The sequence below is a fragment of the Caretta caretta genome, chromosome 3 (genome assembly GCF_965140235.1).
Source record: "Caretta caretta isolate rCarCar2 chromosome 3, rCarCar1.hap1, whole genome shotgun sequence".
NCBI classification, from domain to species: Eukaryota; Metazoa; Chordata; order Testudines; family Cheloniidae; genus Caretta; species Caretta caretta.
This window is the reverse complement of record NC_134208.1, coordinates 202,344,636-202,370,578: the sequence shown is the minus strand read 5'-3', so window position 1 is coordinate 202,370,578 and position 25,943 is coordinate 202,344,636. Positions and strand designations below refer to the sequence as shown.

Here is a 25,943-nt window from a genome sequence, read left to right as displayed (position 1 = left end):
CACTTACTACAATATTTTCAGCTTTATTCGTTTATTTCCAGATAAAGTTGGTTGCTGTCATTGAAAGCCCTTGATTTATCTCAAGCCAATAAAAGTTGTTTATCAATAGTAAACAAAAGCCCTTGGTTCCATGTCCTGCTGATCAGAATTTGAATGTCCGACTAATATATCATTTCAATCAGAGAAAAATGATGCATTTTCCATTATTATTGTTGCAGAAGTGGAAGCACAGACCATTGAGGAGCTAAAACAACAGAAGTCATTTGTTAAACTTCAGAAGAAGCACTACAAAGAAATGAAGGACCTTGTAAAGAAACACCACAAGAAAACCACTGATCTGATCAAAGAGCACACTGCAAAATACAACGAAATTCAGAACGACTACCTGCGACGCAGGGCAGTCTTAGAGAAAACCACAAAAAGGGATACTAAGAAAAGGTATGTTAACTGGAGCTTCCTCTCCTTTAATCTTAAAAAAAGATCTTTATCCATTTACTCATAATTGGTAACATAACAAGTATGTGGAGATAGCACTAGAGTACAGATGAAAAACAAAGGCCCTGACATTCATAGAATGAGGGCAGGGATCTTGAAATAAAGGTGGACCCTGCAAAAGTGGACGGAAGCCCCCTTTGTGATGCATTTCTTCTCTACTCGCAACCCAAGAAGACCGTCCCAATTTACATGGTAGATTGCTTGTATATATCACCTTCCCTGTACAACAGGGGAACACACTGTTTGTGTATTGAGAAACCCACTTTCATCTGTATGGTGATCTCATGTGATTCAGCTGTTCTGATAATCCATTCTTTTTCGGGAGACCATACATCCTGTTTTGCGCGGGACAGCCCCTTTCTTAAGCCCTGCCCTGCCGTCCCTTTTTTTTTTTTTTTGCAAAAGTGGGCATTTATCCCCTTTGCTCTTGCCAACTTTTGTCACAAAAGTATGGTGCAGTGCAGAGGAACATGTGGAGGGGCAAGGGGCGATGCCAGCCCGGTGCAGGGGGAGAGGCAGGGCTGGAGCGACCAGGGATAGTGGCAGGGGCGGAGGGGGACTAACGACCAGTGATAGCCTTGCGCAGGAGTAGGGGAGAGGGAGGAGGAGGCAGGGCTCAGACGAGCGGTTCAGTACAGCCTCCACGGGGTGAGGGGAGAGTACGGGAGGAGAGGCCCTTGGGCCAGCCATGTGCGGTGTCCCATTTTCCCTTTGGGAAATATGGCCACCCTAATTCTTTTGTAAATTGTGGAGTTCCCACATGCCCTGAGTAAGAGGCTGCACCTAGGTGCAAGAGTAGACCAGGGACCAACTTACAGAGTCACAATTCAATCCCTGATTCCCTCCTTGCTGCAGGCAGGAAGTAATCTGCATCAGCTCTTTACTGGCACAGATGACTTGCCTCTCCTAGTAAGCACAGCTACACTGGCTGATGTGCTTTGCAAGGTGCCGCATGCTTCCCGTGCCTCCCTGCTTTTCTGCAGGGAAGGAGGAGGAGTATCCCCAGGGAAACTGCTGCTGCCCCCTCTCCTTTACACTGTAACTCATGTATGTAGTCCACAGGGGGGCGGGGGGAGATAAGAGACCACCTTATGCCCCTTTACTCCCCTGCAGAGACAAATAGGACAACCCATGATCTGGCCCCAAACAAGCAAACAATTGGCTCTAGATCCCACAGTGTGAATTCTAAAGGTGCAACCCTAGACATGAAAATCAAAATTGGTCCTGTTTTATTATTTGCGGCAAGGGGGGCCATCCTTAACTTGTGTCTGCCTCCAAACTGGAACCCTGGAAAGAATACTAAGAATTAGACCTATTCCTTGAATTTAACACCTGATAGATTTACTGACTAACAACTGAAAGTAATCAAATAAATTTTAAAATATGAATTCTCTAGACCACTTGGTGACGATTGATTTATTGTAAGTTAGATCTAGGCAAGATGTTACGCCCCCTTCCCTTTATGCAGTCCCTTGCTGTGCCCTGTCTACTTTTCAATCCTCCATTCCCCTGTATTTTTTTGTATGTGTGAAAGTGTTTTGTTTTGTTTTTTAGTTTGTTAGAAAATAAAGGGGCATGGACATTGTAGTTATTTCTGTCAATTTGATGTGGGAAGTATACTGTGACTCACTAAATCTTTCCAATACTCTCATTTTGTGCATGTAGCAATGAACTATATATTAATAAACAACTACTACTATAAACAGTTACACAAAATATAATTACTCGCATGCCTAAGTTTATGCAGGATTAGATGCTAATAATACCACAGTTGAATCTGCTTAATCAGGGATGCCTTTTGGTAGATTTCTGTTCATCGCAATTATACAGCATTTTCATTTAATTATAATTTATTTAAATGTAGTAAACATTACAGCATCATTCTGCAACTCATTTAATTCAAATAAGCACCATTACAGTCTAAGTCCTTTTTATTATTTCATAAAATTGACTACTTGCAATTCATCATAGCTGTTCAAATATGAAAACCATGAACATAAAAAAAAAATCTCTGGGAGACAAGCAGAGAGAAAAAGCCAAGAGTGATTTCTGGCCCCTGACTTCCATAATAACACCTCTGATTGTGACTGGCAGGGAATTAGCCCACAAATTGTTCCCAGAAGGCAACTTGGCCATTTATGATTGTCCAGCAGCAGAACCCTCATTCAATTTAACAGGAATTTTGTACTTCTAAAGCAGCCTCCCCATATTTAAGTGGCTTAGAATTTGACATTCTGAAAACAGAATACAGCCAAGGTTTGAGTCAATAAAATTCTTTAGCGCTGTTTGTCAGCTGTGTTACATAGAAATTTGTAATCTGCTATATAGTCCAATGCCAACATGCAGGACAGAAATCTACAGACAGCGACGTTAAGATTTTTCTTGCTTTGGTTTATTCCATTCAAACTTCAACAATATAACAAAACCAAATAAATAACTCATTTACCTTTCAGTGATGGCCATTTCTGTTCCATTAGAATGTGGTCATAGATCTTCCACAGTGTCAGGCAATGAAACATTCAACTACCCGTTATTACATTGAGCTGCCAAAATAATTTCAAAGATGAGACGTTTTATATTGGAAAATCTGAAGGTCACACTAAGTCTGATGCTGAATTTTAAAAAGGCAGGAATATATCATTAGGGTTTTTCAAACTTGCAAGTACATAATATCTTAAGCAAAAGACTTCTAATAGATTACAACATCCCAGCAAAAAGGCAGTTTATATCATTTTAGATCGTTACTGAAGCTGTTTCCCTGCAACTACAGTATACAAATTACTATTTTGTCAGTAGTCCCTGTATTAGAAACTGACTCAAATGTGCATAACCGGATCAGAGGGCAATCCGTGTTTTGCAGCTGTGTGTAGAATTGGGCCCTAATTCAGTAAAGTTGAAGTCAGTGTGAGTGACTCACATACTGAAAGTTACACAGAAGCTCCGCCGCATTGGGGTCATAATGGTGTAATAAATGAAGATTTTTTATTTTGTGATCTTGTTGGTTAAATATCTTAAGGTCTTAGTAGTTTTAGCTGAGGTTTAGCAGAAAGCCATATTTTTTCAACAACACGAGTGAAGTATTATCCTGAAAATACATAAACTAATCATATAAATTGCTCAGTTTAGTAAGTATGACCACCTTATTCTGGGCTGCAGCTCCATATTTAGATTGGACTCTCCTTTCTCAGTGATAATGCCAGTGCTGCCATTTGAGTCCTGAACACTTTGGACTTAATGCTTAGTAGGCAATGGCATTGCACAAATTGATTTTAGGATTAGATTGATACTTGGTTAGGAAGGTTGTAACCCTCCTTAAATTTTCCTTACTAAAGTAATTGTTCTGTCAATATAAACTACCTGAACTAGGAAAACAGTGCTGTGCCATTATTTCTGTCATTTCTTTCTAGAATATGTGCTGCTCATCTTGCCCCTCAATCCTTGTAGCTGAAAATTGGGTTATGGGCATTCAGAGATTTCGTATGAAGTGTGCATGCTAAACCTGCATTTTGTCTGGAAATTGACCTGCTAATCTCACAAGAACAGACTTTTCCATAAAAATACCAGTATTCTCTTGGACTGGCCATGCTGGGAATACTGTGAGAATAGCTTTTCTCATGCTATTTCAATGATTGTTTTTTTTATTTGAATCCATGTCAAAAGTCTCCCCCATTGGAACACCTATTTTCATCCACAGTGTTTTGCCTACCTGTGCCAAGGACGGGGCTCAGAGGAACTGGAGTGAGGGCTTTCTGAGTAGCAGGTCCTTCTCTTCTGAATTCTCTTGCACCATAAATACATCTGAGTTGGAACATGGCTGTATTTAGGAAGCATTGTAGGACACACACACACACCTTTATCTGGACTTTTTGCTGATTCAGTTTTCACTTTAATTTAGAATAGTCGCAAGATCTTCCTAGTCTGGGTTTTTGTTTTTGTTTTTGTTTTTTAGGGTCATGGTGGTGAGTGGGCAGGGTCTTGGGATTTTCAATTTACAGGAATATAGGAATCTTTCCTCCCCCGCCCCCACCCCCACCCCTTTAGTCTAACGTAGGTGGTGTTTACCCAGGTATTTTAATGATCAATGCTTATAATAAGCATTTATATTGCAAAAAGCAGAATTTATAGGTCTGCCCAGTAGGGGGACAAACAATTAAACATGCAGTATGAAAGAGAAAAAGGGGAGTTTTATTGCTGGTAAAAACTTAAAATTGAGGTACAAAAGTCAAGATCCTCAGCTGGTGAAAATCAGTATGGTTCCATTAGCTTCAGTGAAGCTACTCCAGTTTGCACCAGCTCAGAATCTGGCCCAGTGTATCCATCCAAACAGAAAGAATGACACACTGGCAAGGTAGAGAGCTCTCTACATTATAATTGGTTTTCTGGATTTGAATTTCTGAGTGGCTGACCCATGTGTTCCTACAAATTGTGCTCTCTCTTCAGGGCTTTATAATTCCGTCTATCTGAAGCAAGAACTCTATCCTAGGCTGAACTCTGGCCCTTTTCCACATCACTATAAACTGACAATGCTAATTGTATTCTTGATGTTTCCTAGGCAACTAACTTAATGCCTAGAATAGAGCAGTAAACATATAGGAATATGGATCAGGGCATATTCTTACATGTTTAATTTTTTTTTGTTAGATAGTTATTATTTTACCTTAATCCTTTAACTTTATGCACTGTTTATCTCACTCTCACATGCACATGCTCCCTCATCAATCCCTTTCCCTGCCCTTGTTCGTTTACCTTTCTTTCCCAAGACCAAAATCTCATTCTGCTTCTGAGGGAATTTGGGTTTTAGATTCTTTTTTTAAGTTTTCCTTTGCTTCTGTGTGCTCCCTTACTCAGTCTCCTTAATCCTCTGCTAGTTTTCTTTTTCACAGAAGTCCACAGTTCTGCAGTTCATAAAATACTTCCACACAAATGCACACACATTCACTGTAAGTTAGCAGATATAGGAATGTTCCTAGCTCCTGAATAAACACTGGCCATGCTTTTTCTAAATGCAAGCGTCAGGTTAGGTTCCTAAATCCCCATTTAGGGATCTAAATAGGTGACTTGATTTTCAAAATGGCTCAGCACCCAAGAGCTCCCATTATTCTCATTGAGGGCTGGGCTATTTTGAAAATCAAGCCACTTATTTAGGTACATAAATGTGAACTTACGCCGAGTTTGGGGAAATATTGGTGATTATGTTTATGACTTATTTATATTGATCCTGATTCTCCACGGCAATGCACCTTGTGCAAATTGAGTTTAACCACTATAACCACCACCACCAAAATATTACATGTTTTACACTCATTTTGTATAGAAAATACAAATCAGTGATGAAACCAGCCAGTCATTTTAAGTGTGCAGTAGATCGTATAATAGCACTAGTAAGAATATACAGCTCTGAGAGACTTATGCATTCTTGATGGGCTACAGCTACTACTTTAGACAATTGCTTTAAAAAAAAAAAGAAAGAAAGAAATAGGAATTGTACTAACTGTACCTATTGAATGAGTTATCAGTATTCCATGTGTCTTTGCAGATGTGAAACTGGCAGCCCGGATCACAGTTCAACTATTGAACAAGAACTGGCTGCTCTTGACTCAGAAATGACCCAGAAGTTAATAGAACTGAAGGAAAAGCAACAACAGCAGCTGCTCAATCTCCGACAAGAACAGTATTATAGTGAAAAGTATCAGAAGCGAGAACATATTAAGCTGGTAAGTGTAAAGACTCATGGCTTACACTTTTCTTTGAGGCTGTCTCAGTCATTAGTGGAAATTGTGTATTGTTATTAATTATGTTGCATTTTGTCCTGTACTTCCCTTCCCAGACTCCAGTTCTGAGTCTTAATTTATCCAGGTCCACAGGGTGCATTCTGTGTTCAGTGAAAACAAAACTGTGGCCAATGATAGATGGTGACTTGGGCCTGAAACCACACGAATAAACTAGTCAAACACCACATGTAAAACTCACTCTTACTCACTTGCTTGGGCTACCAGCATCACAGGGAGGTGGGAAAGAGAGTAGCCTCCATGCTCTCCCTCCTATCCAGAAATGGGTGAAGCCAAATTCCCTCCTCACCAACCCGAACACTCCAGCCAGCAGAGCTGAGGGAGCACTGAAGGGAGTGTAAACCTGCTGCTTCCACTGTGGAGCAAGGGAGCGATCAGGGATAGTCTGGTCTACTCCTGCAGTTGTACAGGTATGCACTGATTCTTGCTCGGGGCAGATTATAAACCAACAGTCGAGCCTTACACGCTCAGGGCCAGGATGGAATTTAGAGAGAGGCCCACCATGCCAGAATAGGTTGGTGGCTTGGAAATTCTGCCTTGATTCAGAGCAGCAATTTGACCTAGGTCTCCCACATCCCAGGTGAGTATCATAACCACCAGACTGCTGACTATTCTGTAGGTGTCTCTCTCTTCCCCCCTCCCTGTTTTTTGTCATGCAAAACTTCAAAAGTTTCATTCCGCTTCAGAAAAAATTGCAAAACACCCACATTTTTTTGCAAAATGGAAGTGTTGTTTTCTGGCCAGCCCATGTGTTTATGTGTTTACTGAAGGTCTCAAAAGGAATATTAAGGTACATTAAGTTATGTCAGACTTCTAAGTTTTCTCATAATGTAATCTTTTGGTAGAGCCAAAGAATGTTTATGTGACTGGTTGATCTCTTTGATGTTACGAAGTGGGTGGCCTATATCATGTATTTCTGTGTGTGTACGCCTTGCAATGTTGTATTTTTAACAATGTTGTTTAGCAACTAACACAGCTTTTTCGTAGTGGGTAATGTGACACCTGACGGTGTCATGCTATTTTAGAAGGGCATACCTTTAATAGGAAATGGGATTTTCTAATCTTATTTATTATTTTGATCTTTGCATATGTTTTGCGGATGTTAGGAGTCAATGTGAAGGTTGGATGGGAGTGTAAATCAGCAAATGATGAAGGGTAATATGGCTGTGAGGAAACAGCTCTCTCGCTCACTCTGCTTAATAACCTCAGCACAGAATATTCCACACTCATTTCATCATTTGAATCAGATTTCCTCTTTTTTTCTGCTGCTTTTTAGACTTATGATATTCTCGGAAGCAAAATTAATTGTAAAATAAAGTAAAAGTTCATGAAAATGAATCAATAAAAATAGCTTCAAACATTCCCTGAGGCTTGAAGTTGTGCCAAACAGTGTCCTCAGCAAAAATGAATGCTTTAAAGGGATGCAAGGCCATCCTTTATAGATAGTGAAGAAGTCTTTTGCATACATTATTCCAAGACAGTTTTTGTTTTCCCAGCTGGAATTCTGCTGTTGGCTGAAGCAGGATCATAAGGCCCTATGAGCTAATATAGGGAAGACTGAGCACATGGCAACCGATGATGCAGAGTTTTTGAGGGAGGAAAAGGTTTTTTTAAGGGTGTTATAACGCATACACGAGAGTTTTAGTGAATAGAGAAAGCCATTGCTCATAGGGTAGAAGAATGAGCTGAGATTCTGTGCTAAGCCCCCAAGATGCCCAGTACAAAGGCACAGCTCAGGGGAATTGGGAGCAAAAGTGGCATCTTTGTGCCTTCTGGATTCTGGGCTCATCTGTGGGCCAAAATCCCTCCACCTTAAATTAGAGCAACCCTGGGGGTGATTCTAATTTACAGCAGCCTCCCAAAGTCTAGCGAATTCCCAGAATCTCCATAGCAGCATGGACTAGGAAGATTCCCCATCCCAGTCTACCTTATCCCTCCTACCCTGAAACACCCCCTGCAACAAGGCTTGCAAGTGCTGGGAGAATTTTCCCCTGGTCTCTTGGAGCACAGGTCCTATATTCTTCTAGAGCAAATGATAAGGCCTGAGGGGCAGGAGACAGATTCTGTCCCACAGTCGCCAATAGACAATCATGCCCTTAAGATGTAGCTTCAATTGTTGTATCTATCGATCATTTTTTTAACCTGCAAGGCCGTAATTTTCACTATAAACTTCAAGTCCAGTCAAATATTGTCCCAAATTTTTAAAAGTGTGCTCAGGATGTCGTCAGTGCACGCACAACAAGGTACGTGTGCTTGGAAATCCCAATGTGCAACCAGGGCTCATGCACGAGTGCGTGTATGCTTTTGCAATTATGCGACGCAATTAAATATGGCAATAGAGTTATCTGAATCTAAGGTGTGATACCAGTGTTTTAGAGCAAGCAGAAGGTGTAGAATGGAAGGCCAAAGCAGTTCCATGGCTTCCAAAAATATTTTTATGAGATATATAAATATATCGAGTGAGATTTTCAAATGCACTCAGCATTGGTCTACTCTACTCCCTTTGAAGTCAATGGTAAAATTTCCAATGATTTTAACAAGAGCAGAATTATACCAACCACAAGCACTCAGCTTCCCCCATGATAAAAGTGGAACAATGATACACACCTCCTTTGTAAAGTGCTTTGAGATATATGGATGAAGAGTGCTATATAAGAGCTAGGTATTTACTATTATTGAAAATCCTGCTCACAACAAAGGTGAAAATATTTTTTCTTGGAGGTTTTAGTTATTTGTTGATTGACAGTTGCCTCTGCGGGTTGTGTCACCAGTGAAAGGGCTGGGCCAGAGATGGAGAAGCCTCAAGGAGACTGTAACCACACGGGGTATTTTGATAAGGCACAAAATGATCTTATTAATCAGCAGTAAGCAAGACAAGAATAGAAGTAGGCTCTGGCAGGTCTATGGAGTGGGTGGAACATCCTGACTGATAGACTCATACAAGCTAACCAGAGGCAAAAGAAGGAGAGATGGGACGTCCAGTGATTAGGGCCCTAGCCTGGGGCTCTGGAAACCCAGGTTGGGTTCCCTGCTCTACCACAGACTAACTGTATGAGCATGGGTAAGTCACCTAGCCTCTCTGTGCCTTAGTTCCCCATCTGTAAAATGGGAAAAATAGCACTTCCCTACCGACAGGGTTGTTGCAAGGATAAATACATTAAAGATGAGAGCTGATCAGATACTACAGTGATGGGGACTATCTAGGTATCTTACACAGAGGACCTGTTTAGTTGTCTGTTCCATCCCTTTGTTTCTTCATTTCCATCCCTTTATTCCTTTAAGAAAAGTATGTGTTTCTGGCTTCCTTCTATGCTCCAGCTAGCAGCTAATCAGCAAGCTGTAGTCTTTGCAGTTACACTTTGTAATTTCTTATCTCAAGTGCTCACTCTCAAGGTGACATAGCCCATCATAAGAACGGCTACAGATGTATTCCACCTATGACCTAGTGTTACTGTTCTGCCATCATTTCTCAAGTAGCTACCATGCTCAGACTTAGCAAAAATTGCAGTAGAAAATTTCCCTTTGATATAACATGTTAGCGATAAAGACTTTTAAAATTCTTTGTGTTGGCTCTCTGCCAGCACTCAAAGCAATACATTGTCCTTAAGAACAATAAGGAGTCGGGTGGCACCTTAAAGACTTCAGTCTTTAAGGTGCCACCCGACTCCTTGTTGTTTTTGTGGATACAGATTAACACGGCTACCCCCTGATATTGTCCTTAAGGTAACTGAGAAATTCTCTCTCTGTTCATTCCTCACAAAGAGCTGTGTGTTCTGTTATTATCTGAAAAGCTTTGCGTCCTCCAACATACATCAAGGGTCATGAAAAGCAAAAAATGTGTGATGTTGCGTGATGTGAAAAAATCCACACAATTTAATATACTGAGTTATTTATGATTATATACCCAAGTCTAATAGAGTGACCTACTACACATATATTTTTGAAAAACACAGAGCTAATAAAAATTAACTGGCAAAGCAAGAAAGGGTAGGAGCGCGCTTGTCATCTTTGCCTCTTATGTAGTTTATCGTCAAAGTTAGGGCAGATATCTTGTCCCCATATAAGTCCATGGGAGTTTGGCCATTGTATTTAACCAGGCCAGGATTTCACCCTCAGTCCCTATCCTTCAATTGGGTCCACACAGAGATCCACTTTTGGGGATTTCTGGATCAAGGACTTGGCTTGTATTTTGCACTGTAGACCTTGGACAGTTTGTAATGCAGACTCTTGTTTAAAATACAGTTTTTGAAAAAAACTTGTGCTTAAAAACACTTGAGTGGCTGCCCGTGAACCCCAGTGAATGCAGAAAGGTTGTATGAAGTGCAAGTCCAACAGAATCTGGATGCTTCTATACAGTACACATAGCTGTTGTAATTTTTAATATACATCTGTTAAAAACGACATAAACAACCTTTCTGTAAGATCAGTAGTCTTCATTTTAAAAATGTCTTCAGTTTACTTTCTATAAACGTTTAGGTGGGAGCTTTTCATGTTGATGTATCCTTTTGCTATAGTTTGTTGATATGTTCATACCTTTCAGGAAGATAGATGTAGATTTTTTTCCTCTAGAAAAAATTGTATATAATTGTGTAATTAAAGACTGTATCATAATGCATATGTAAAAGGGGGTCAAATTAAGATTGGATAAGCAACCTTAGTTCTGGCATTTCCTAACTTTTGGTTGCTTGACTTTTTAACTTTAATAATGCTCTTGTAATGTAGTGGGTTTTTAGTGTAATTTCCCAGGTTTTTTAAAAAAGCAAACTGAAAAAGCAGACATTCCATCGTGTGCCATCATACTGACACCCACATGGATCAGCAGCAGGTTTGGAACTTTTAGATCCATGCTAAAGTGCCTCTGCCACTTCAGCTAACAGAGTGGGTTATCGTGCTGTGTATGGCCCAGCACTAGAGGTGATGGGACCCTTCGTGAACAGGTTTCACAGATATTTGCTGACAGACGAGAAATAGTGAGACTCAGGAATCTTGGGTTCCATTCAGGGCTCTGGAGGGGAGTGTGCTCATGGGGGATAGGTATAAACTCTTCTGTTTTTTTTCTCACCAAGTATGACCCTGTCTGACTCATCTGCTCCAACCTCTCCCAGTCTCCACTCCTCAAGTGTCTCATCCCAGTCTCCTTGCCCATCAAGTCCTAGTCTGACCCGTCCAGACTCACTGTCCCAGTCTCCTCAAGTCCCAATTCCTCATTTATTCTCCTTATTTACCCATTTCCAGTTACCCCCCCATCCCACCTCCCCCCTGCAGCACTTTGTCCCCAGTCTCCTTGTCTAGCCATGCCCCCACCCTCCTGCCAGCTCCTCATCCACTCTGTCTGCATCTCTCTCTCTCACCATGGCCTTCTATGTGACTTTCTCCATCCCAATTGGTTTCCAGTCCCAATCTCTCTCCTCAGGCTCCTCATCCAATCAGGCTCCTCATCCGATCTCTGCGACTCTTGTCCCAGTTCTCCCCTCACACCTGAGTTCCTTGTCTGATCTCCTTTCCCCCTTTACTTTGTTCTCTCTGTTGCAGTTTCAGGGCAGCTGCACCTGTTTCCCCCCAATGATCCATCAGTGGCACCCATTCTAGGCTTCTGGCTGCGAGCCGTCACCTAACTTGGGCAGAGACTGCATCTGACTCCCTTCTGACCAGGGTTTTTTAAAGCTGCACAGTTGCCTACCTTACACTATGATATCCCCAGCAAGCCAGACTGCCTAAACAGGCCAGGGTCTGCACTTTGTATTCTCTCTGATTTCTATGAACAGTGTGATTGCCTGCAGTTATGAGTTACCACTCAGCTCCTTCTAACCAAGCACATTTATTCTTAAGGTGGAAGCATTACAGAGAAAACATATTAAAAACTATAAAGAACCTACCTGCTAAAAACCTTACCAGAGGTCACCCCCAACTCCAACGTTGGGCTCTGGTAGCTGTCAGTCCTTCAAAACCCACAGCTGGGTTTTCCCCATTGTTGCAAGGTCATGGCTGTCTCAGATTCAGAACCAGAAGCCAAGCTGGGCAGTTCAGCCATTTCTTCATAGCCGTTGGGCCTTTGATCTGGGAACAAGTAATCATCAGACAAAGACTTAGCTCAGGATATAGCTTCACAAGGCAGGAGTTTTGCATAACCAGAGGTGGGAAATTTTCATTTATTTCCCCCTTGACATTTCCCAGGAAATCCACTTGACACTTATTGTCCATTCTTGTCTGGCACATTTTTAGTATAGTCCTTTGAACTCCCACACTTCACATCACATCTCCCCCCTACAGAGCTAACATACAATCCTGGCCCACAATAATACATAAACTTTGCATGTAATACAATGGAACCCAAAGATACTTAGGGCTTGTCTACACTTACCAGGGGATCGATGCATCGGCGGTCGATTTAGCGGGTCTAGTGAAGACCCACTAAATCGACTGCAGATCGCTCTCCCATCCACATAGCATAGTGTGGACCCCATGGTAAATAGATCTAAGCCACATTGACTTGAGTTACACTATTAACGTAGCTCAAATTGCATGGTTTAGCTCGACTTTCCCCTGTAGTGTGGACAAGGCCTTAAACTTATTTTTCAAAGATATTGCAGGAAATTGCCGTATCTGTCACACTCCCCACCCAACTAATTTTCATTTCCAGTCTCCTTGCTCAGCCAGTCCCAGTCTCCCTGCAGCTCCTCATCTGGTCTCAGTCTCCCCTGCACCTGTTGTCTCTTAGTCCCCCCTCCATTTACCTTCATGGGTTTCGGTCCCAGTCTCCTTGCCGCATCTCCTTGGCTTAATCTACCTCTCCCACCCCATCCCCCATTGCTTCAGCTCTTCTCCCCTCTGCATTTGGATCAGTGCAGCTGCACTGATGCAACATTTGTAGTGTTGACCTGCCCTCTGCCCCTTACAGCTGTGTGAGGTTTAAGTCTGAAGCTAACTCCGTGCTTACTGTAATACAAGGGATCTTGATCGGGTCACACTGTGCAAATTAAGACCCCCTCCCTATTAGGAGCTCTGTGTGAGTGCTGGGATCCGCCCGCAAAACTCATTGCAGGATCAATGCCTAAAGGCTCTCAGGGACACGGCCATTTTCTAAAGTTACCGAGTTTAAATGTGTTGTCTCTTCATTGTGTGAAATACATATGGAATGCTCTCACATATCTGATTGTTCGTAACTCATCTTGATGAATGGGAGATGTGTGATTACACAGGGAAAGTGTTTTTGCTGCATTCATGGACAGCTCTTGTTCATTTCACATTACGGAGGTGCTGTTCAGGACTCCATAGTTAAGGATGGAGTTTGATTTTGCACTTAAAGAAACCTTTTTGTTTTGTATGAAAAATGCAGTATATCCTCAACAAACTTTCAGTGCTTATTTTAAGTATAGAGTGGATTTTCTGAGCATTTACAAGTGGGGCTCTCAAGCGATTAAAAAAATTAATTGCAATTAATTGCTTGATTAAAAAGATTAATCATGATTAATTGCACTATTAATTGTGCTGATAAACAATAGTACAATGCCATTTATTTAAATATTTTGGATGTTTTCCATATTTTCAAATATATTGATTTCAATTACAACACAGAATACAATGTGTACAGTTCTCACCTTATATTTATTTTAGACTTATATATTTTAGGCTTCTTGTTTAGAATGTCACCTGAAAATGAGAACAGGCGTTCGCAAGGCATGGTTGTAGCCAGCATCACAAGATATTTACATGTCAGATGCGCTAAAGATTCATACGTCCCTTCATGTTTCAACCACCGTTCTAGAAGACATTCGTCCATGTTGATGATGAGTTCTGCTCGATAATGATTCAAAGCAACCCGACGCATGTTCCAAAGCATGTTCATTTTCATCATCTGAGTCAGATGCCATCAGCAGAAGGTTGATTTTCTTTTTTGGTGGTTCGGGTTCTGTAGTTTCCGTATCAGAGTGTTGCTCTTTTAAGACTTCTGAACACATGTGCCACACCTCAGCCCTCTCAGATTTTGGAAGGCACTTCGGTTTCTTAAATCTTGGGTCGAGTGCTGTAGCTATCTTTAGAAATTTCACATTGGTATCTTCTTTGAATTTTGTCAAATTTGCAGTGAAAGTGTTCTTAAAACAAACATGTGCTAGGTCATCATCCGAGACTGCCATAACATGAAATATGTGGCAGAATGCAGGTAAAGCAGCAGGAGACATAATTCTGCTGTTCAGTCACAAATTTAATTCACACCTTATTTTTTTAACGAGTGTCATCAGCATGGGAGCATGTCCTCTGGAACAATGGCGAAGCATGAAGAGGCATATGAATCTTTAACGCATCTGGCACGTAAATATCTTGCGACACCAGCTACAACAGTGCCATGTGAACACCTGTTCTCATTTCAGGTGACACTGTAATTAAGAAGTGGGCAGCATTATCACCCGTAAATGTACACAAACTTGTTTCTCTTAGAGACTGGCTGAACAAGAAGTAGGACTGAGTGGACTTGTAGACTCTAACGTTTTACATTGTTTTGTTTTTGAGTGCAGTTATGTAACAAAAAAACTACATTTGTAAGTTGGACTTTCATGATAGAGATTGCACTACAGTACTTGTATGAGGTGAATTGAAAAATACTTTTTGTTTTATCATTTTTACAGTGCAAATTTGTAATAAAAAATAATAATATAAAGTGAGCACTGTGCACTTTGTATTCTGTGTTGTAATTGAAAGCAATATTGAAAATGTAGGAAAACATCCAGAAATATTTAATACATTTCAATTGGTATTCTGTTGTTTAACAGTGGGCTGAGCTGGGTGTGAGCAAGAACCGAATTTGGCCCACTGATTTTTTCTCTCTTGTCGTCATTAATTTGCTCTTATCCCTTGATTTTGTCAAGTTACATATACCACACAGGAAAAACTATTGAGGATAGTCATTCCCCCTAGGTCAAGAGCAATTTAACTGCTTCTGGTGACGATTATTAGACATTGTGGGTATTCACTCTTTGTGAAATGCTCTCCACTTGATTTTTCTCCTGGATGATTTGAGATCATCTTAAAAGTTGGATTCACCTCTGCCCAAGAAATACTTCTATATCTCTCACTGGCACTTTTGCTAAAGGCAGGTTTGAATAGGTCCAGAAGCTGAGTCAGCACTCTAATTCCTTTCCAGGCCAGACACAAGACTGGCTCTCGCTTTCTCTCTCAAGATTTCTCTATCTCATTTGCCTTCGCCTTTCTTTCTTCCTCACATCCACACTCTTAAGAGATAAATCATCATTGAACGACATGAGGATGTGGTAAGAACTTGGAATTCCCAATGTTGTATGATGCATTCCACTCACAAGAAGATGTGAGGAGAACATTGAACAGTTATGCACTCAAAGTGAAGAAATGCCAAAGTTAAGGAGGCGTTCAAATCTTTGTCACTGCCCCCTTGGCTTTATAGGCTGGTCTGTGTTCATGTGATCACAAGCTATTTCTCAGATAACACCAAGTAGTATCATACCATTTTTCCTGTAGCATTAGTTGCATATCCGTATCATTTTGAAGTATTGTGTCCCTGCCATACAAATAGTCCAAAAAAAGTATGTATTTGAAAAATACACAATTAATCCTTTCTACACAACATACTGCAGGTTACCTATAGCAGAGTAATATGCAAAGCCCCTTTATGTTTGCAGTTGGAGGATATGAAGGTAAACCCCTTACTCACACTGATGAACAGTTACATGATTAGTCCAATGTCCTCAGGAACCCACCCTCGGTTTTGGTAATGAGCTATGTCTAAAATGGGCTGTGTCTTATCTTTTTATTTGGAATGTAACATTTATATTACTTTCGTGCAAACAACCATTTTGGACTAGTATATAATTATTTTGTGGGGCTTCTTATTGTCTGTGAACTCATTTCCCTGCTTACATTTACATTTCAAAGCACATAATGACTGTTCCCAACTTGGTTACATTTTCTGAATTGTTCAGTTATGAAGTGTCATGATAATTACTTTTTCAATAAGAAACATTCTGACAGTTTCCTCTGAGCTTTATTTGCTCTGATGAAAATTTGCTTCACAAACAAAAGAGAATTCTTTCTTAGTTGTATACTTTGTTATTCTGTAGTTCTAGAAGAGAGTTCATACTCAATACCCTCCTTTTGTTCTCTGCAAATAGGAAATAAAAATTGGATTTTACTAACTACCCTTTACTATACGTTCTCTGTTTCATGGTTCTAAATGTCTATCTGATTATTTTTACTGAATTATGCCTAAACTGTAGTGATCTTCAAGTGAAATATATCAGTGACCCTTTTATGACTCATAATATTATGAAGTTAGTCTCATATGATGTAGGGAAGTATTGTTCCCCCTTTTACAGATGGGCAAACTGAGGCATAGAGGGTTGTTTTTTTTTCGCCAATAGGGACCACTCTTGTTCCTACTGAAGTCAATAGAGATTTTGTTTCTGACTTCAGTGGGAACAGAATTTGGCCTTAAATCTGCCAACAGTCATAGACCAGGTCTCTGGCAAAGCCAGAACTCAGATCTTCTGACTCCCAATCCTGTGCTTTAACCTCTAGTCCATACTTCCTAGATATGAGCAAAGAGTCACTTCTAACCCAAAATGCATGAAACTATTACATCTACCTGGCTACACCAAAATCATAATTGTTGCAAATAACAGTGTTCTGTTCATGGAAACTGTATACCACACTTGCATGTGTGAAACTGAACTAGACAAAGGCATGGAGATTCAATTGTAATTTATCAGTGACCACAATTATTCTTGTTCATAAGTAGGAAAACACTTGGAAGCGAATGAGATTTTTATGTGTAAGTCCACAGTTCTCAAGATGACAGTCCACGCTTCATTGATAGAACTGCTGCTAGCTTTTAATCACGTATACATACTGGTGATGAAATAACATTTGCACGTATTCACCACGCTACATTTTTGAAGAAATCTGGGATTATTTATGATGACAAAATATAAAATACTCATTGTTTTACTTTTTTCAGCTCATTCAGAAGCTGACAGATGTGGCAGAGGAATGTCAGAGCAGCCAGTTAAAGAAACTGAAAGAGACTTGTGAAAAGTAAGGTGATATTCTCATATAACTAACTAAATCTTCTTCAGCATCTAACTTCTGGTTGAAATATGTATGTGTGTGTAGATTTATCTTTATTTCTCTTTCCTGTAGAGAAAAGAAAGAGTTAAAGAAGAAAATGGACAAGAAGAGGCAGGAGAAGATCACAGAAGCTAAGTCCAGGGATAAAAATCAAGTGGATGAGTAAGTGTATTCTAAAACTGTGTTAGATTTTATGAAGAAGTGCAAGGACATTTGGTCCACGTGACATCAAAAGAAAAGCCTCAACTAAATGATCAGTATGCAGGCAGTAAGGGGTCACCAAAGGAATCGTGCCACCTCCTGTTGAATGAATCCAAACCCCTCCTCCGCATGTAAGCGCTTTGCCAGCTGAATGGGTGTGCTTTTGCACTGCAGTCCATGTCAAATGAGAGAATCCTCATGAAAAGAGCCAAGGTCAGTGTGGTGACAGAATGGCACACTTAGGCACTGATCCCACAAACACTTCTACATGTGCGTGAAAAAGCCCATTGGCTTCAAATCAATGTTGTAAAGTTACTCATGTGCGGGAGTGTTCGTGGGATTAGGCCTGGATTTGAGAGACACCCTTAAAACACACTATAAAACTAATGTTCTGTGGGCCATTTTTGATATGGAGCATACCAGGAAAGGAATGTGGCAGGCTGGCCCCTCTATGGGTGCATCGTTCAAGTAGTTTGGGTGCCTTGTTTGAGAAATGCAACCTTACCGGCATATTACCTTTTTCCTATGTTTAAAAAATTATAATGTTATTGAATGATAGCATGAACTCAAACTACTGACAGTTCCTGAGGCTTTCATTTCACCTTAACAGAGTTTGTTGGGTAGGAATTTCCTTTCTTTTTAACTTTACCTATTATAAACTCGTTTCTGATTGAAACAAACAGCATCATTATAATGGAGGGTTTGTGGTAGTTTTGTAATGTCACCTCAGATCCTTCTTTCATGCTAGCTTTAGCCAATGTGGAGTTTCTCCTGATTTTTCAACAGTGGAAGTGAGAAGAATTGGGTTCTGTGGGTGCAGTATCTCTAAAAAAGTGCAAAAATATTTATTTGATTTATGGTTCACAAATAAGCACAGAATATATCTGGGTAAGTGGGCTATATCCTCCTCTAGTATGCAGTAAATAGGATTTGTTTGTTTTCCTCAATTCCTTTTTGGCAAATAATTCAAAGAGAGAATAGAACATTTTAGGTTGCACTACTGTATTTATTATTAGCTATCAATCTTTGTGTAAGGCCTAGTGGGTCTCAAACCCAGGCCTGCAGAGTTTCTAGATAGCAAACAACTCCGCACTGCTACCCAGTAACATCTGTAAGTAGCTTGCGTATCCCCACCCATGAACTGTAAGTAGCTTGCGTATCCCCACCCATGACCCGCTGCAGACACCAACTACAGGAAATCCCACCTCAAGGGACTTGTGAAGTGGCACCTTTATGGCACTTGATTGGCTCACTGCTCTATATAAACCCAAGGGGTGTTTCAGGAAGTGTCCAGGTAACAGTGTGGATTATTAGCTAGCTACTATGACCTCCCTGTTCCTGAGCCTTGGTATTGGCTTCTTCTCTGATTTGGACCTTGACTCCTGCTACCCTGCTACCCAGTATTGACCCTCAGCCTGATCTCTGACCTGTCCCCGGCTCTGCCTTCAGCTGGACCCTCGGCCTGACTGGTGACTCTGATACTGACTCTGAACTCCGGTGGTTGTTCTGCCTACTGAGCTCCTGCCACTAGTCCTGCCTACCTCTGCCCAGGATCCTGATGCTTTGTAATATTTAAAACCAAATTTAAAAAAAAAAATGCAATAGAATTTAAAAAACCCAAGCAAACAAAAACAAAAAAAAACCCAGGCTTTTCCACAAAGCCACGATTATACAGTGTTTAATATAGTATTACCACTGTGTATGGTTTGGAGCTTCTTGTTGTAGGAAAAAGAAATACATCTTTTTATTGATAGAAATGAAAGATGGGCTACAGAGATAAAGGGACTACAATGCATGACCTGAGAACAGACATTAGAGGAATTTAACAAGCAGCCTAAGGAGAAGATGACAAAACAGGAATAAAAAGTGATAGTGTAAAAGGGGAAGAATTATTTAAGGTGGTTAAAGTTGGCATAATGGCATGGAAATAAAATTGGGAAGAATCAGTTAGACATTATGAAAAATGTCCTAATGGTAAAATCAATTGCAACATGAAATGATTTGCCTGTCGCAAGATTATTGAAATATCAATTTAGGTGTTCAAAAGTAGACAGGTAAAAGTCCCTAAGGAGACTCCCTCAAACTCCTTGCACAGGAAAATCCAGTGGAGGCAGCAAAAGGAGCAGGAAACTCATTATGTTTCTCCCCAGCTGTTCCAACAAGTGGACACAGTTTGCCCCTCCCCACTGAAAGAGGTAGCAGGACCTGTGTGCAAACTCAGTGGTTTCCTTGAAGACCTCCTGTGCCAAGTAGGGATTTGAGGATGCTCTCTTGCAAATGTGGGAAATCAAAATACGCCCAGATTAATATATCGTGCCAAACTTTGCAGGCTTTTGTTTTTCTATCGTTCTTAATTTTTCCCTGTCTCTAGGGTTTGCATAGCTGCCTGGAAGCAACATATTTTAGTCCCTTATGTATAGATAGGTTTACCAAGCAATTCAAAATTCTGTTTAACCTCTTAAGTGCTCCTTGATTTTATTGAAATTTTGCAACTAGTCCATCATTTGGGAACAGTTATCTTCCCCCTGCGAACTTCATAAACAGTAAAGAAACCTTTTACACTGTATACTCAAATTACTACATGCCATCATCTCTAATGAACTGCATGTTCACTGTGGGCTTGATACTATGCTCATTGAAGTCAATGGCAAAGTTCCCATTCATTTTAATGGTGCAGAATTAGGGCCTATATTGCCACAAGTAAAATTTTCAAAGGCCCATAAGTCCCACTGACTTCTAATGTATCTGCACTGCCCCTGCTATAGTGTACATGTCTATGGCAGTGTGTGTTAACTCTGACTAGGCCATCCTGAAAAAAATCTGTCTAAAAGGTCACTGCTGATGAAGCTGCTGAGATATTCCCGCCCAAGTTCTCCTGCCTCCACTTAAAATGGTTGTAAAGAAAACCAGTGACAAAGGTCAGTAGAAACCTCTTTTTGTTGTGTCCAGTCAGTGTGGCAGCTGAGAGGCGAACCAACATGGCTCAGCAGCATTGCTGTGGAGAAGAATAAGACAACGCAGTTCAAAAGCAGAAGACAAGCAGCCGTGCCCTACCCCCCAAAGTATTGCAGCACATCACCAGCTAAACTACCACATTAGCAGAGAAGCTCTGTTAAGTCATTTGGCCTGCCAGGCTGTCTGCCACGGTAGAGCAAGCCCCTATCCAATGCCATTCATAGGCACCTTTAAAATTCAAATGTTTCAACTGAATCCAGAGCTCTGTGGCTCACATAGTAAAGTTATGGGGTGAAATCCTGACCCTACTGGAGTCGCTGAGACTTCAGTGAGGCTGGATTTCATCCGCAGTATCTGCTCACTGACATGGAATACTGCGTAATATAACATGTTGGGTAACGTAGCAGGTGATGCCCTGTGCGTTCTCTTTGGTATTCCATTTTCCACACTTAAAAGAACAGTGCTGCCACATAGAAGCTGCAACAGGAACAATACTCTACAGCAGAAGGACTAACTGAGAGCAGGACTTGCCTGACATTATCAGGACTTAAAGGCAAGCAAGGGAAAATAATTTCATTGCAGGAAGTCACAGATCTGGACATTTTGGGACGTTTCTGAAGATACAACTCCAACACCCTGATTCTAACGTATTAGACACTTTAGAAATGCAGATGGCTGGACAGACAGAACTGTCTCTTCAAGGCAGAGTCTATCACATTGGGTATTTGATGTATCTGAATTGACAACATATTGATGTAATTTTGTCTACTGCAATAACTTGTTAATCCCTTGTCCCCAGAGAGAAGACAGAAATGATTCGATCGTATATCCAGGAAGTGGTGCAGTACATAAAGAGGGTACGTCAGTCTGTTGTATTTACATTCTTTGTAAATCTTCAGCTTTTACAGATTACAGTTTGACTGGAAGTTATCCATGGGCGTGAGTATGAGCATATACATTTCACTGTAGGCGTATGTGCACCCAACGCACTCAAGCCAAAGACCACTAGGGGGCGCATTCCCCCCATGCACAGAGCCAAGGGCATAAAAGGGGCATAGCCACCACCTTCCTCTCAGTTCCCTCTCACCACCCATGGCGATATTTAGAGCTCCCCAGCACTCATGAGCCTTGGTTCGCCAACTTAGGGATTTTCTCACTTTGTACATAGTTATAGTTCACTTAGTATAGTTATAGTTTAGTTACTTAGGCTTTGTGGAGAGGGTTTTGCCAGGCAAAAATGTGCCATGTGCAGGACCCTTATCCCATCACTGACAGGCACAAAAGTTGTCTCGTTTGTTTAGGCGAGGGACATGTGAGGGACAAGTGCTGTATCTGCATCTCATTCCCCATGAGGGCAAAGAAACAGAGGGATTTGTGATATAGGGTTTATTTTCTTGGAAAGGCAATGCATCCCTCTTCAGAGCCTGATCCCTAGGACGAGAGAGCAAGATTTACCCCACAAGGAGGGCCCCTCCAGCTGCCATGGCTCCAAAGCCAATTTCGGGGGAGAATCATAGATCTCCTTCCTTTCCTGCGGCCACCCCAGCCGGTTCAGAACTTTGGGGCAGATAGGCCGCACTCCTGATCTCAAAAAATGGTGCTAAAAGTCCTCCGGTGCCAACTCAACACCCCCTGTACAATGTCTGAGGCTGCACCGCTGCTGCCAGCTCCAGTGGGCCTAACAAGACCAGTGTTTTCTCCTTTACTGGAGAGATCGTTAACCCCGGCACTGGTGGATCCAATACCAGCTCCAGCAACAGAAAATTTACCTTCATTGGTGGTGCTTGTCTGCTTCCACCAGCACCGTCGGATACTTCGTCCTACCTTTGGTGCAGCGCCACGTGTCTCCTGTGCCCAGGACTCCACCGGGAACCACTGGACTTGCCTGTCCATTCAATGAAGAGAGGGAGTTATCTTTCCTCCTCGTCAGACTCAGACAATGATAGACCTTTATCTCTGAGGTCTTTTGGATCTCCATACGGATCTCACTCTTAGCATTCATGACCCGTGGAGCAAGTTATTCATACAGATGCCCTGGTATGGTGCCCTTCACCACAGACACTGCAAACACTGCTATAGCCCCTTTGGCCATACTGGGCCTCTGGGACTGCTCTCAGGCCCTCTGGACTCTATCAGCTACACAGTCCAGGAGGAAGTCACCTCTTCCAACTCCTGTAGCCACTAGTGAAGCTCCTGTGGAACCACGAGATCCTGTCACCCTGCTTTGGAGTACCCAGACCAAGAGGACCCAATAGAAGAACTCCAAGATATTCCTCCTCTTCTGCAGATGAGTCCATTGCACTTGAGTCAACTTCACCTCTGCCTGAGCACTTTAAGGTCTTTCAAGACTTTAGAAGGAGGGTGGCGGCTTCCCTAGGAGCACAGGTGGAACTTTAGCAAGATGATCTGCACAAGCTATTATCAGCCTTCCCATTAACGAAATCCTGCTGGAACTTGCTAAGACCATTTGGCAGATACCTGTTTCTCTGCCAAATGTGTGGATAGGCGACATCAGGTTTCCCAGCAAGAGCATGATTTTTTTTTCACTCACCCTACCCCAGTTTCTCTAGTTGTCACAGCAGTGAATGAACAGTTGAGGCAGTTGCTCCCCAAGGCTACCCCGAAAGACAAGGAATTTAAGAGATTGGATTTATACCGGAGAGAGGCCTATACCTTCATAAACTTTCAAATTAGAGTGTCGAACTGTCAGGCTTTATTGGCCAAGTATTCCTTTATTAATTGCTGGGCAATTTCTAAATTCACGGATAAGTTGCCTGAGGAATATAAAGAGCAGTTCTTGGCCATAGCCTCTAAAGGTCACCTCACTGCCCAGGCATCTCTAAATGGCTATCAACACAGCGGATATGGCTTCATTTTCAAAGGTGACAGCCATCTCAATGAGGTATTCTCTTTAGTTACAGGCCTCCTGAATGCCAAGGGAACTTCAAAATGCAATAGAAAACTTGCCACTTGAGGGCACTAAGCTCTTTTCTCGAAAGACTGATGTTCATGGTGTGCATGTGAAGATTCCTGTGCGACTCTTTGCTCTCTCAGTATCTGTGCCCAAGTGATGAAGAGGAAATATTTCAGACCACAGGGACAATATGAACTTTAAGATCATTTTAGCCAGAGATCTAAGCCTTCTAGAGGTTGTCCATCAGCTTTGTCCACAGCAGGCCTTTGTCACCAGACCTCTGCTTCAAAACAGTCATTTTGGCATCAGAGTCAAAGACAGCATACTGACTGTAAATCATCTCCAAAGTTTCGGCTGCCCATTTGGAAACTGCCTACCTTTCTTTTACAGTGAATGGATAGAAATTTGTTCTCGGCCAATTCACTTCCTTCTCCACCCTACCTTCCCCATCCCTTTTCGGGGACCCATATCATGAGGCTGTATCTATGCAAGATGTACAGTCTCTTGGATCTGGGCTCAATACAGGAAGCTGTTTATCAGCACATTAGGAAAGGCTTTTATTCCCACTATATCCTGATTCCAATAGAGGTACTACTAGGCATGTACTGCCTAGTGGTTCTGCTGGCAAAAGCCTCTGACTTGAGTGCATTGGGTGTAGATACTCTACAATGAAATGCATAAGTACATAAAACATCCTGAAGAACAATTGTTATTGTACAGGTGAGTAACCATTTTTTCTGAAGTTTTAAATGAAGCTTCTAAAATTTCAACTTTTTGTGCAACTGCCATACGGATTATTTGTATATTACTGTATATGAAATTAGAATTTTATGTCTTTTTTGAACAATCCATGACTGGGGGAATTAAATTATTTTTCTTATCCGAATCTAGATTTATTTTGATCTTTGTGCAGTTTTTATTCATGGAAACTGTGTATGGCTTCTTGCCTTCAGGTATTGGAGAAACATTTTTGTAAATTGGTTTGCTGTCTCAAGAATGCATTGATGGCTTAAAGAACGCTGAGAACCAAAGAACATTTAATTACAGCATATTCTTTATTAGGTTTGTAGAACTGCTGAAATGCGTAAGCATTCTAAGCAGAGCTCTGCAAAATACATTTTTTTTCATGGAAATTCATGAGAAAATGTTAGCTATTTTATGGTTTTAACTGTCTTAATGTTGTACTGAGCCCCAAATTTTGCTTTGTGAAATGTGGATCAAAATGTTTTCAAATCAAAAATATGCAAAATAAACTCCCAGGAATTTCTTTAGGTCTTCAGTGCAGAACTATTTTAATTCAACAGCTGAGTCATTTTTGCTCACAAAGGCCCCAATACAGGAAACCACTTAAGAATATGCTTAACTTTAAGCATGTGTTCCATTTCCATGGAAGTCAAGTGCATGTTTAAGTGTTTTGGTGAATCAGGGCCCAAGTTCTGTACTATAGCCAAAAATATGTGGATGTTTCCTTCTTCAAGCCCCGCAAAGAGTTCTTTCTGGGTGCAGAAATTAGCCATACAAGGCTCCTTGCAGGATGGGGACCAAATATTATTTTTAGGAGCATTGCCTCCTGTGAAGTTTATATGCAGTGTTGTAGCCGTGTCAGGCCCAGGATATTAGAGAGACAAGCTTGTCTTTCTCACCAACAGAAGTTGGTCCAATTATCTCACCCATCTTGTCTCTCCTGTGAAGTGTGCATGTGTGGTATATGTACCCATAGAAGAACTATTGCCAACAACATAAGTCATTGGTGCATGTCAAAAAGGGGATTACACAGCTGTATTAAAAAGGTTTACAGTTGTCATTAGAGAATTTTTAATTGGAAAAAAGCAGGTTTGTGTATTGGGTGAAACAGAACTTTTTGCTGTTTTCTTATAGCTAGAAGATGCTCAGAGTAAAAGACAGGAGAAACTCGTAGAAAAACACAAGGAGATTCGTCAGCAAATACTGGATGAAAAGCCCAAGGTAAAGAGTTTTGTACAGTGACATAGTGCTTTTAAAAACTTTTTTTCAGCAAATGCACCTACTGTATGCATCGATTAATTTGATACTCGAGAAGTGTGATAGAATCCGCGCATAGTGAGAGTTTCATAGACAAGTTCCCCGATATTTGAGATTATGAAAAAAGTCAGATAGCAAGCTGCTAGTGAGTAACCACTTCAGACCCTGACCCCCTGTAATTAAATCGTTCTTTTAGTCATTGTAGAGTATCTCTGAAAGGCACCTGGTGTAAAGGGTGCTTCTGACCAGCAGAGTGTGCCCTTTGCTGTAATGTTCTTTAGCCGTACAAAAACAAAACACAGTTTGCATAAAAAAAGGAGATATCTTTTTAGCATAGCTTAGCTCAAAGTGTTCTTGATAGTAATGAAAGCCGGTAAAAATAGATGATGATAATAAATGTTTTTCCATTTGTGGAAAAACAATGAGATGTCAAAATGCTGTTGCTGAACATGGCATATATGCTGAATTTTCTACACTGGATTTTGTGCACTGAA

At 41.1% G+C, this 25,943-nt stretch overlaps 1 protein-coding gene across 7 annotated transcripts in view; it reads left to right on the top strand.

The window, feature by feature from the left end:
• PLCB1 (phospholipase C beta 1) overlaps positions 1-25,943 on the top strand; it is a 666,388-nt gene that overhangs the window by 552,907 nt on the left and 87,538 nt on the right. For 5 of the 7 annotated variants that reach the window (XM_048842561.2, XM_048842563.2, XM_048842564.2 and 2 more), the window contains exons 26-31: positions 219-438; positions 6,032-6,209; positions 17,269-17,345; positions 17,424-17,540; positions 21,334-21,391; positions 25,327-25,413. In XM_048842561.2, the coding sequence (XP_048698518.1) occupies positions 219-438; positions 6,032-6,209; positions 17,269-17,345; positions 17,424-17,540; positions 21,334-21,391; positions 25,327-25,413 (737 nt within the window). The remainder of the gene's footprint in view (positions 1-218; positions 439-6,031; positions 6,210-17,268; positions 17,346-17,423; positions 17,541-21,333; positions 21,392-25,326; positions 25,414-25,943) is intronic. The other 2 variants (XM_048842562.2, XM_048842565.2) reach the window with 1 other exon arrangement.